Consider the following 12,399-nt stretch of genomic DNA (forward strand, 5'->3'; position numbering starts at 1 on the left):
AATTTTTTGTCTGAATACAATAGTATTATAGGTATGCAGGCTAGGGATACTAACTGCTGTGCACAACAATAATACTGTAAGCTGATTAGGGTGCTACAGTGGCATCTACCTTGGGCTGGTTTTACTACCCCATGTATACTGGTACCGTGGTGGTGGTCTTTTATTTATTTATTTTCAGAGCTAGGCCTAGATCTGCACTGCCCCCAGGTTACTCCCGGCCTCCCCTCCTGAGCGCTGAACAGCCTTCCCTCCTGCAGCAGGCCGCCTCTAAACGTGCCTGAGGTGATGGGAGCAGCCGGCGGTGCTGGGCAGGGACGTTCGGACCGACCGCGGCCAGGTGCGGCAGCCCCTGTGTTTCTGGTGCCACCCGTGCTGCAGGCTGAGGCTTAGGTGTAAGCTGCAGCCAAACAAAAACGGCTGCAGCGCTCCCCACTCTGCCCGGCTCTGCCTTTCGCCGCCGCTCCGCCGGGCACGGGGGGCCTGGGCCTCGCCCCCCGCCCGCCGCCTCCCGCTGCCATTGGCCGCTGGCAGCCCTCCCCCTGCCTCCCCGGCCTCGCCTCCCTTCCCCTCCCTTCGCTTCCCCTCCCCGGGCGAGGCGGGCGGAGCGGGACGGAGCGCGGGGCTCGGGCTCCCCCTCCTCGGCGTGTGTGGGCGCCGGGCCCGCAGGCGAGCCGCCCCCGCCCGGGCAGCGGGGAGAGGAGAAGGTGGCAGCCGCCCCTCTCCGGCCGGGCCGGGCCGGACCGTGCCCGCGGGGGTCGCCCCGGTGCCCGGGGCAGCTCCTCCTCCATGAGTCGCGGCTGCCCGGCGGGGGGCGGCGGGAGGCGGCGCCGGCCGGCCTCGCCGTGAGGGGCCCCCCGGAGGATGCCGCTGGGCGGCGGCGGAGGCGGCGGGGGGCCGGCGGCGGGGCCCCCCGGCGGGTCGCGCTCGCTGAGCCCCGCCGCGCTGTCCCGCAGCCTGTCCCGCCTGCGGCAGCACCGCGCCCGCTCGCGGGCCATGCTGGCCTTGGGGGTCACGCAGATGGCGCTCGGCTGCCTCATCGTGGCCGTCAGCTTCGCTGCCCTGGCGCTCACCACCTCGGCCCGCGTCCGCCACTCCTGCCCCTTCTGGGCCGGCTTCTCGGTGAGTCGTGAGGGGCGGTGAGGTGTGGCCGAGGTGAGGTGAGGTGAGGGGGGCGAGCACCGGGCCCAGCGGCGGCGCTGAGGGAGGGCTGCGAGCCCTCCGGAGGGCGAGGCGCCTTCCCCCTACCCCGGCACCGGCGCTTCCGAAATTGTCGCAGCTGTGAGGCGGGGGGGGGGCTCGGCGGGAGCTGCTTTGGCGGCACGGAGGAGCCCGCTGCCGGCTGCCCCCGGGCCGCGCTGAGGGCGGGAGCCGTCGGGCCCTGACAGCGCCCCGGCCCCGGGTAGCCCGGCCGTGCCGACAGGTGCGGGGTGCCGGCGGGACTCTGCTCGGGGAAAGTTCCTGTCACAAAGGGGTTGCCAAAACACAGGCGTTTTGTGAGGGGGCAGGTAACCAACTTCGCGAGCTTCTGGTGAAGGGTTACCTGATATAACGTAACGTAAACGCTTAATTCATTTCAAGTGTGTTTTTTCAGTTCTTTTAACAGACTGGAGTGTTTTCAGTTTTGTGAGCGCTCATTAGAAAGCCGAAGTGTTAGATAAGTGATTTGGGTTATGCGCTTCGAAGCGTGTGGCAGAAATGGTGCAATTTCAGAAATCTCTGCTTAATGTGTTCAGATACAGCACGTTACTTATTTTTTTCAGGTATTTCAAAACAGAAGAGTAGTTCTGGATTAATTGTTTAGATACTTTCCTCAGTTTCTCTATGAATTTCTGTAAACTTGAGAAGAAACATCAGTTTTTACTAGTAGCCTTGATATTGTAGTAACTGCATTCTTATGAGTTGGTTTTTTTTTGCCAGATTTGTCATGATGAGATGTGAATTAACGATCTGATTCTTACATGTTAATATGCTAAGAAAACAGCAGAGCTGAGGTAGATTTGGCTTCTTATCTTGACAGACCAAGCCAGAATGTACACAACTGATTGTGTGTTCCAGCAAGCACAGCTTATTCAATAATAGTTTATTTTCCCTTGATCGCGTAATCTTTATGGAAAGAGACTTCTGGGGGTTATCAGTATGCTGTGAGGTACGCTGTTCCTCATCTTGCAATTTTGGATACCTTCTGCTTTTCTCTTTGCTATATAAACCATAGAAAAGTATGTTTTCCAATTTGACTTCGTGATTGTTGTTTGCTCAGCAAAAACAATAGAGAAGAAAGCCATGATTGGTGGATGCATGTGGTGGGAATTGGTGGAAGGCACAAAAAGCAAGGGGAAGTAGTGGAAGACTGCTGGCAAGCTTTATTTCCTTAATTGAAAACTTACCATTTTTATATACAATTCTTCCTTACAGATTAAATTATTAGATAGTGAGAAGAGCAATACTTTTGTCCTAACCACTTTTTTCTCTCACTCCTAAGAAATAAGGTAATAATACAGTTGTTTTAAAATATGGTGTGCCCCAAAGAACTTTTGGAGGCTTATTCATTTACACAGTGTTTTCTAAAAGCCTTCTGAGGTATTTAGTGAGTTCAACAAAAATTAACTGTGGTTGCTCACCAATGAAGAATATCACTGTGGAAGAGTGAAGGTGTTAAGGTACCCTCTGGAAAATACAACTAGAGGAATAACGAAGGATGAGGTAAGCAACTTGAGAGAGCAGTAAATACTAATATAAAGAGTCCTTTTCCTGTTGCCAGGCATAAATGTTCACTCCCATCAAACTGCTTTTATTTTTCCCATTAGAAACAAATAATTGAGTTGTTTGATGGTCAAGTAGCAATCTTAAACTCTTTCTGGTGGTACGTGTGACACACTGTTGTTTTTACTCATTAGAAATGTACATCCTGCTGTTGGGTGGGCAACATGGGCTTGATAAATGCCTGTGTTGGGCTTGCATGGACTTGCCTTCATAATAGTCTCAAAAACTGCAAGGTGTTTTCTATAGGTTATTGATCATTATTAATTTGTCTTGGTGTTCTTGATTTGTATATCACAACAATAATATATGATGGGGGGAAAAAAAGATTTAATGATACTGTTAAAACCTGTTGCTAAGTTCCTGTTAAACCTGTGGTGTTGGCACATGAGAGGAGATGATGAGCATCGTTTATCACAAGGAATAAGAAACTTGGGCTCCATTCTGTGTACGTTCTCTGGAGTTCATGGCGAGGCAGGGCTTTGAAACAGTATGTTCCTGGATGAAAATGTTGTTCCATATACAAATGGAAACAATAGCACATTGGACAGCCGAAAAGAGAAACTCTTGCCTTCTTGTTAATTGTTTCTTTCTCTGATTTTTGGACTATTCACAGTAAAATGGCTACTGGTAAGCTCCTGGGGACTCTTGGGCCAGGACAAACCTTGAGATTTCTCATCTTCAGTGCACTGGAAAACAGCAGATCCACAGAAGCCAGCAATGTTTGTTTCAGGAGGCAAATCAGCTTTTGTTGCTTCTGAGTATGTTGTGTAGCTGTGTGGAACAGTTAGAGTTTACTATGAAAATTTGGAAGAGATAAGTAGCTTAGTTGAAGTGGGAATTTTCAAGGTCAATTATCCAGTTATTCGTAGCTGCTGAACTTAGTGCATCTCTATTTTAGTTGTATGTTGCAAGTTATTGAAGAAATGAGTTGTGAATTATCATGCTTAATTGGCTATTCTTTCTCAATTCATTTTTCTGCTTGCTCCTGTGCCTTTTGGAATCAAAGGACAAAAGAGATAATAGGGCTCCATAAAGGACGAGCTGTCTGAAAATAGGGATAACAATTTCAGTAGTGTATTTATATAAAAATAAAGTGGAGAATTCTATTTGCACCTGCCTCTCTCTCCCTCTCCCAAAGCTTCCTTTTTTTCCAACTTAACTCTATATAAATATGATATACTTCTTAAACAAAGAGCCCTGAAGTTGTTGGAGTTGCTATACAGTGCATCAAAGGATTAAACTTGTTCTTGTGTGTGAGTGGCATTTGCATATAGAAAAAAGGTTAATCACGTTTCTTTAGTCTGTGTGATGGTTTTGAGTTTTAAAAAATGTGACATATTGCAGAACTAAATTGTGGTAAATTAGAAACACTGCTCTGAATTACTGGAACATCACTTGTTATGAGAAGTTTTTAGATGGACTGATTTAAAAAAAATTACAATATTTTAACAAATTCAGGGTTGATTTTTATTGTATCTAGAGAAAAATTAGAAACTTTTTTATTGTAAGTGCTTCCAGGCACATGTATTTTTTTGCTTGGAGGAAGTAAACAGAATGGTAACTTTCGGAGTTCTGATTTTTACGACACTTTGATTTAAACACATAGATGAAGCTATAGCTACAAGCTTGAACTTAATGTCTAATTTATAAAATAAAAGTATACAAGTTTGCCTTCGGTTTTGAGTATCAACTTTCATCCTTTCTAACGCCATCATCATGTGTAACATAGTAAGCAAGTAGTTAGTAAACAAGTAGTTATCCTCATTTTACCATTCTGTTAATCCTGTCACCTATCGAGAGTCTGTATCAACAAAATGATATTAATGTGAGGATATAATTTGTTGACGAGATTGGTTTTGCTACTGTTTGTAGCAGAAAGGAGCGTTGCTTAGTCTGAGGATTTCAGATAAGCCTTCGTTGTTGGGTGAGGTAAAAAACAGGTGCTTTTAAATTGAACGTGTTTTATCCAGAGATGCTGAGGGATAATGAATGTGTAGCTTCAACGTCACATTCACTCTTCACAGAAGAAACTTGTATTTACTTATCTGTATTCATGATTTTTACATTTTTTAAAAAGATTTTTGTACGTGGCCTCCTATAAAAAGAATACCTTTTAGTTAAAAGAAAAATCAAACTTAAAGGTATTATTTTGGCATTGATAATACACAGCCAATGGTCAGAGTAACTTTATCAATGGTAAACACAAGTACTTATGTACTTTATGTCCCCATTACACATTGCACTGATTGTTGTTCTAGCATAAAAGTTAAATTGAATGGTTTTCTTCTGTTACAGCAGTGAAAGCATTTGTTGGTCAATTACTAAAGTAGGAGGTTTTCAGGTTCTGACTCTGTAAACAACCATCAAGAACATTCTGAGACGCACTCTTTAAACTAGTGCTTTGAACATCTGGGCAGCATGCTGGCTGCTTTGTCATTCTGAAAATAATGCTGGTAGAAAGTGGTTTTATTGTATACTGAAAGTAGCAGTGGTTCAAACAAACTTCATCTCTTCATCTTTCCAGGGGCTAATTCCAATACCTTTTGGAAATCCGTGAAAAATGAGATTATAAAAATTGAATGCAGCTATATAGCTAGGTGAGTAGCGTTTATGGGATGTGAGGGGTGAAGGAAGCAAAGGCTCAAGTCCTGTGTTTGTGTCTGTGTGAAGGGAACTGAACCTGACTCACACTTCTCAGGTGATCCTGACTGCCAAGCTACTGCCTTAACTCTTTGCGTTTTTCCCCATGGTGAAAGGCCACTTAAATATTCAGTGTGAAGCTTCGATTTTGATGTTTGTTATCGTAAAGCCAAAATGTATTTAGTAAACTCCTAATGCAAATATGGGATCCCCACATGAAAACTGACTGTTTCCACTTGGTTGCTTCTACAGAAGTGCTGGCAGCTGAGAAGGTATTTAGTTTCTGAAAGGTTGTATCCTGTAAATGATAAGAATCAGGAATATGCATTGGTCAGCTTCTCTCTTAACCCAAATGGATGCGTTTGTACTCCTTTCTGCCTTCACAATTACTTTCTGAAAGAGCAATATTAACTCAAAATGTGTTAGGTTTGATTTTTTTTTTTTTTTTGGTTTTACAGTAGTTTTTAATAGATACTCTTTCATGTGAAATACATTTTAATTACAAGTCAAGAACAAAAGGGGGCGTCAAAGAAGAGTATTTCTCAGAGTTGTAGCCACAAATATTTGGTTATAAAGGATGCTTGAAGAAAGTTGTTTTGGGGATTGCGTGGTTATTTAAATGCATCTGAATGGTATAAATTTCATGCTTAAAATAACATTTTAAAAGTAGAACAAGCTAGAAAGCACAATAAAAATGAAGAAATGCCTATAAAATAACAAGCTCATGCCCATGAGTCCACATTATCACTGTGTGGATGTAGGAGTTTTCTTAAAGCTGTATCACATGGTGCCTCTGACATGTCTACGACACTGCTACCAGAGGGCCTGCTGCGTGGTACCTGGAGAGGATAGTGGGAACTGGAGGAGAGGACAGATGGGATGGCTGGTGCACTTCCTTTCCCAGATAACATTGTGCACGTTGGTTAAAGTGTTGACATCTTTTCCATGTTGCTTCTTAATCAGGAAGGTTGGAAGTGTACCAGGAATGGCTGTCCTTTCAGAAGGACATTAGTAATGTTGCTGTGGGAGGTAGGATTAAGATTGAATGTACAGGCTGAAGTCCTTCATATGCCCAGCCCTTCATGTTTGTTTTGGCAGAAGAGAGTTTAGCCTTTTAGAAGAGTACTTGAAAGCCATACCTCTTGCCTTATTTCAGTTTGTATAACAGGGATTAATCTGGGTCTATTCATTTCCTTAAATTTTTTCCACCGTCCTCATGAAATCAGGGAAGTCATAGATTTGAAATGAAGCTTCACCATCAGACAGTATTTTGGGTTCCCGTGAAATATCATTACAGTATGCAGTAACTAGCAATGATATTAAAAGTATTAGTATCTATTTCTGAAGTTCATGCTTATTCAGTAAATAAGTTCTTGGCTACCTAAGTAGTATAAATAGTCAGTGCAGTTTTTCCTTTGAGCTCATAAAGAACTCACTATGATTTGACAGACTAACTCCTGTTAGTATGTAATAATTGTCCTTTGAATGGAAAGGAACCTTTACTGTAAAAGCAGTAGTGACAGTACAAACAATAAAAGTTTATACAGATAAGTAAAATCAACATCAAAATGCCATTTTGATGTCTACCGAAGACCGCGTTCTCATGTTTCTTAACCTACATTGTGCGCTTATCTTCCTTCACCTAACTTACTGTGAAGAAAATGTCTGAAAGCCTAAATATCAATCCAGCTATTAGGAAGAGAAATCCCCAGTGATAATGCCTGTCAGTTCTAGATGAGGGTTGTCTATAGTTTTCCAGCATATCCTTCATTTGTTTGTGAATGTAAGGTAATTGGAACAGGGGAGCAAAACCATTTTCTAACGTTGAACCTTAGAAGCAGTACGTTTTTGCTTACGGAACTAGTATTCAGCACTAGATGCACTGTAGACGTCCTTCCACTTGACAGTTCCCTCTCGTGTCCTGACAGTTTAAAAGCTTCCCTTACAGAATGAATTGTTTGAGGTTAACTTGACATTTTCTCTGGATCAGCTGTTTTGGTTACAAAAGTACACAAGTAATTATCTTTAACTGTCTGGTTAATTAACCAATTTTGAAAATCAAAGATAAGTAGTAATGGGCAAAAGAGAAGTCAGACTGAGAAAGGCAGTTACTTTTCAATCTCTTATATTCCTGTAAGAAACGATATTCTTATTTTGGGGGTGGTGGTTATTTTTTTGGTGTTCTGACGATTTCTTCCCTTCATGCACAGCTGTTATAATTTATATAACATCCGTGAAAATAGACAGGTCTGTGAAGAATGGAGTTTTCCCATCTAAAAATGTCTACATCTGGTTAAATCTAGAGGTCCTGGAAAATAGGAATTACTTTGATTTTTTTGTTTGTTTATAGTTAGGAACTGTATGAGAGTCCCTAAAGAATGTATTTCTTTGCACCCACTGTACTGTAATCAGAAAAAAGAATCTGAAGTGAAATTGAATGCTATACTAAAATGCCATAATGGGCTATAGTCCGAATTCTAAAAAAAAATCAGCCCATTTAGGCCATTTTTTTGAGAATTTGGGCTCTAGCCCATTACTGCATTTCAGTAGAAATTTGAGATTTATTTTTTTTTAATTTGAGACAGATTTTTAAGTTATATTTCCATAATTTAGGGACATCTGGGAATACTTCTGGTGTCTTGCTTCAGCATGTTAACGGTATAACATTAAAGAATTTAAAACAAAGAATGCCTCCTTTGCCTGTACTATAAGTGCTTCAGAATTAAGTATTTCAGACAAAAGTTTTTTGGGCTGTTGTTGATGTAATCCTTCTCCAGAGTTTTAAGAAGGTAGATTGGGCCAATATTAAGAGCATGTTTTTTTGCAAAAGAATTTTGGGTGAAATGGTATAGAAACACTGAAACTGTTGAAATCATTTGGCCAGTAAGTTAACTCTTAAGCAAGCAGTCAGCTGACAAAAGCTGTCAGAAATACCAGCAGCATCTAACAAAGTCACCAGGTGCAGTAAACGTGAGTTCTTACCTGTTAGAAAGCAGATGTTCAACCATGCATCTTGTTTCCCTTGTATGATTTAAGAGCAACCAGACACCGGTTCTGTGTTATAAGAGTTATATCAACTCCTACTTTATAGGCAATCCTACAAGAAACGGAAGCAGATGGATGTGAAGTTCTGACTACCATCACACATGTCAAAGAAAGTGCTAAAGGTGAATAAGATGTGAAAGTCTTACAGTGAAAAAATAACATGATCCTTTGTGAAGTGTTCTGCTTCCAGGAAGCAGAAAATTCAACAGTCACTGTAATTATATTTGTTAGATGCCCACGAGGAGCCTACAGCTTAACAATAATGCACAATTATTAATATAATCAGTAGGCTCTTGTGGAAATAAGAGGTTTGGTGGTATAAATATGTAAAATAATGCTTTGTATGAAGTAATTTTTAATTATTTTTTTTCCTGAAGAAGATGGATAGTGAATTTCTAATTTTACAAATGTAGCTTTGAAAAAAGGGTGCCATGATTTTCTAATTAAACTACCAAGAAATAGGCTGAAAAAGAAAAGGTAGGCTTGTATACTAGAAAAGAGGGAGGGTCTCTAGCAGAAAAAGATACCTGATGTAGCTGTTTTAGAAAGTGGATTTCTCAGAAGCAGTCATGAACTTCTTGATAATTTCAGTGGAAAATCATCCAATGTATTTTTAGTATTAAAATCAGTATATTTGGTGTCTGTGAAAGGATGCTTATGTCAGTTACTTGGGAGAAATATTTACTCCCCCAGCTGCTATTTGAAATGCCTCAGGAATGGGAAGATGAGAATATGTACCTTCTCAGACAGGATCACACCTCCTTAGTTTCAAAAGTACTTCCTGAAGAAACGTGCTCCTTCTGTAATCTGCTCCTTCTGCATTTCAACATCTGACAAGTGGTGATCTGTTGTTTTACAAAGCCATAAATAGGCTGTACCGTTGGATAACAAAGTTGTACAGATGTGCTGAGGGAGCTGTAATAATCATAATAGTCATGAGTTCTTGACCTTCTTTGTCTGATACAGGAAAACTTTTTCTAGTCTAACCTCTCCGTATGTTTTAAAAATAACTAAGATGTTACAGAGACACTGAATTTATTGATTTCAGTGATCTATAGTAAAGCTTGGGGAAAATGTTAACAGCTAATGCAAGGAATATTATCATTCAAACCTAGGATTATAATCACAGCATTAGTAGGTGTATAGTTTTGCCGTTTATAATCCTGTGGGGAATTATAGTATATAGAAGTAACCTTCTAAAATTTAAAAATAATTTCTGCACAGTCATTTATTTATTGGAGGTTGCTAAAACTACGTAAGCTAACAGCTGATCTTTTAAGAGTGGACTGCTCATGGTATTTTTCTCTACAAATTGGAGGTTAATTTTTCAGGCAAAAAGGTTAGTGGGAGCTGGAAAATGCTTTTTCTTCATTATGGAAGAATATCCCATTTTTTGGCTTTCTTGTCAATGACTGTAGCGGTCCCCAGTCCCTGTGTTGAGAAGCCAGGAGCAATGCATTGCTGCTTTTCTCGGGTTGCCTGAGCTTTTAGCTCTTGTCCTGTGCATATGCCTTTTGAAGTCGTCTTTGGTATCTTTGCCTGTGGTTGTTGACTTTTTGATCTGTTATGTTACTCTTCCTCAGATTAGCATCACATACGTTCTGACCAGTCTGGGCAGGTACTTTTTTTTTAAATTATTATTTGTTGTTGATAGTCTGTTCCAGTTGTTAACTATCCCTGTTTTGAAAACCATTTACTTATTTCTTGAAGCATCCCTTTGTACCATTAAACCCCATTATTTCGTCTTCTGTTCTCAGTGGACATTGGAATATGGTTTATTATTTCACAACAACTTCCTGTATACTTGAAGGCAGCTACTGAGTGTCCCTTCTGTCAGTAAATTAAACACCTGCAGTCTTTTTATCATTTCATGTAGATCTCTGATCCTTTCCATTGCTCTTCTTTTCATCATTTAGCTCCTTTACTGAAAATGTTGATCAAAGAAAAATCTCTGTAGAATTTTACATGATAATTCTTAACCATTGCTTGCTATCAAATAGTCAAATATGTTTCATGCATAGTTTTTTACCAGTTGTATACTCAACACAAAGAAAAACAAATCCCCAAAGCATTAACCTTGTGGTTGATCTTTACAAGGATTCTAGCTTAGTTATATGAGAAAGGCAAGAAACGTTAGTCATGAAGTTTATTCTGCCAATGAGTGTTGACAAGAAGAATGGGATTCTTTAGATATCAGAATCGTCTTTTACCAATAGCTTTGTCTATGTGTCAGCAGAGATAAAAGGCTGATGTGCAAGTGGCACACTTTTCTAAGGGCATAAAAATGTTGTCCTAAATAAAAATGAAATCAAGCCAGTGAAAAAGCAGTATAGAGAAGATACTTGCGGTAACCAAAATTTTTTGGCACTCTCTTCTCCAAGTTTTAAACAACTTGTTTGTTCAAGAGTATACTAGTGCTACGTGGGCTAGCGAGGTTACTTTTTAAAGTGTAAATGCAGGCTCACATTTGGAAGCTACAAATCACAAGTGTTGTCAGTGATGAAAGGACTGCTAATATAATATCATAGAAACTGCCAGAAGCTCATAAGAGAATTGTAGAAGAGCGATTGCATACTAAATAACATTATTCTCATAGGCTGTAACTTTAACTGTCCAAAAAATATAAATACAAATTTGCTGATAGATTTTTTTCCAGTTGCTAGCCTCAATTGGCCCACAGAAGCAGAATCTCCTTGTTTTTATCAAAGTTGTCATTTGATAAAAATCTAAATTCATGCATCAAGGATGGGGAAAAAGTACATGTAGATAGCATTAAACATCTTATCAACATTAAAATTACGTTACACCAAACCCAAACATATGTAAATTAACAGCACAAGTGAAAATAATATGAACTCTAAAAGAACAGCAAAAGCTAGTTTTTTCATGATGTGTATGTTGTTTTGTCATGGACACAAGCTGTATTACCCTTCATAGTTGCAGATGGTGAAATTTGAGATTTACTGGTATAAAAGGCATTTTGAGTGGTTTTTTTGTTTTGTTTTTCCTCCTGTCTTCAGACCACTGGCCTGCGCCAATTAACCTGATGGTGTATAACTGTCTGGGCAGCAGCAGTAGCTTAGCAACACCAGCTAGTGCTGATGCCAAAGAACAGTCTTGGCTTTCATCGTTTTTAAATGCCAGCTGGTCCTTCAATAGTCTTTCTATATTTAGAGATTCATTGATAGGCACATTTTGACTTCTAGGCTTAGGTTGGGTTTTACCTTCAAATTAGTTGGTAAAGAAACTGGGGAGACCAGAAGCCTTTAACAGTAGGCATCAATGTAAGACATAGGATCTAGAAAGGGGTGTTATAAGCATAAATCCCTAAGCAAATACTTGTGGTACTTGGAGATAGGGAGTACAGAGAAACCTTCCTTGTGACGTATTCACAGTAAGTGCACAAGGAGAACTGCTTACAGGTACTAAAGGAGCAGTAAATTGCATTCTGAGAATGGCAAGGTTTTCTAAGCATAATTTCTTAGTAACAGTGTCTGAAAAATCTATGTGTGTATTCTTGAAATAAACAATTTTGAAAGGAAATTTAATATTACAAATACAGATGCACATTCTGTATATGTAAGTAAAACACCAAGAATTGAATACATTTTTATGACAGAAAGCATAAAGTTGTAGAAATGTAGACCTGAAATGCACTTTAACAGCTCATGTATTCTGTCTTTACTGTGAGATCTGTCTGTATCTGCAGCATTCCTCATGAGTTCAGTTTAGGTATTCCTAAATTTGTGGAATAAAGCAAACTTTGTAAACTGTTAGTGAACTGCTGAAAGAGCTTACCTATTTCTGTGCTAATAGCAATCTCATATGGTACCTATGTATATCCTAGTTTAGATCTTTGCTGCAAGTTAAGCCTGATCTTTTGACTCAACCTTGGTGGACACAAAGCAAGCAATTTTTGTTTTTTTAGAACCTACAAGAAAACATCCACTAGCC

The 12,399-nt window shown here is 40.4% G+C and overlaps 1 protein-coding gene across 13 annotated transcripts in view; it reads left to right on the forward strand.

Moving 5' to 3' along the window:
- Positions 1-12,399, forward strand: part of ENTREP2 (endosomal transmembrane epsin interactor 2) — a 171,272-nt gene that overhangs the window by 23,137 nt on the left and 135,736 nt on the right. For 2 of the 13 annotated variants that reach the window (XR_013956089.1, XM_080608092.1), the window contains exon 1: positions 22-1,119. The exons of 5 other annotated variants lie outside the window; for them this stretch is intronic. Coding sequence is in view for 6 of the 8 variants with exons in the window: in XM_080608092.1 (XP_080464218.1) it covers positions 862-1,119 (258 nt within the window). In the remaining 2 variants the exon portion in view is untranslated. Of the gene's footprint in view, positions 1-13; positions 1,120-1,485; positions 1,506-1,533; positions 1,761-12,399 lie in introns of those variants that run through there. 6 more of the 13 variants (XM_080608101.1, XM_080608100.1, XM_080608094.1 and 3 more) reach the window with 5 other exon arrangements.

This window comes from Anser brachyrhynchus (assembly GCF_964034855.1).
Source record: "Anser brachyrhynchus genome assembly, chromosome: 11".
NCBI lineage: Eukaryota > Metazoa > Chordata > Aves > Anseriformes > Anatidae > Anser > Anser brachyrhynchus.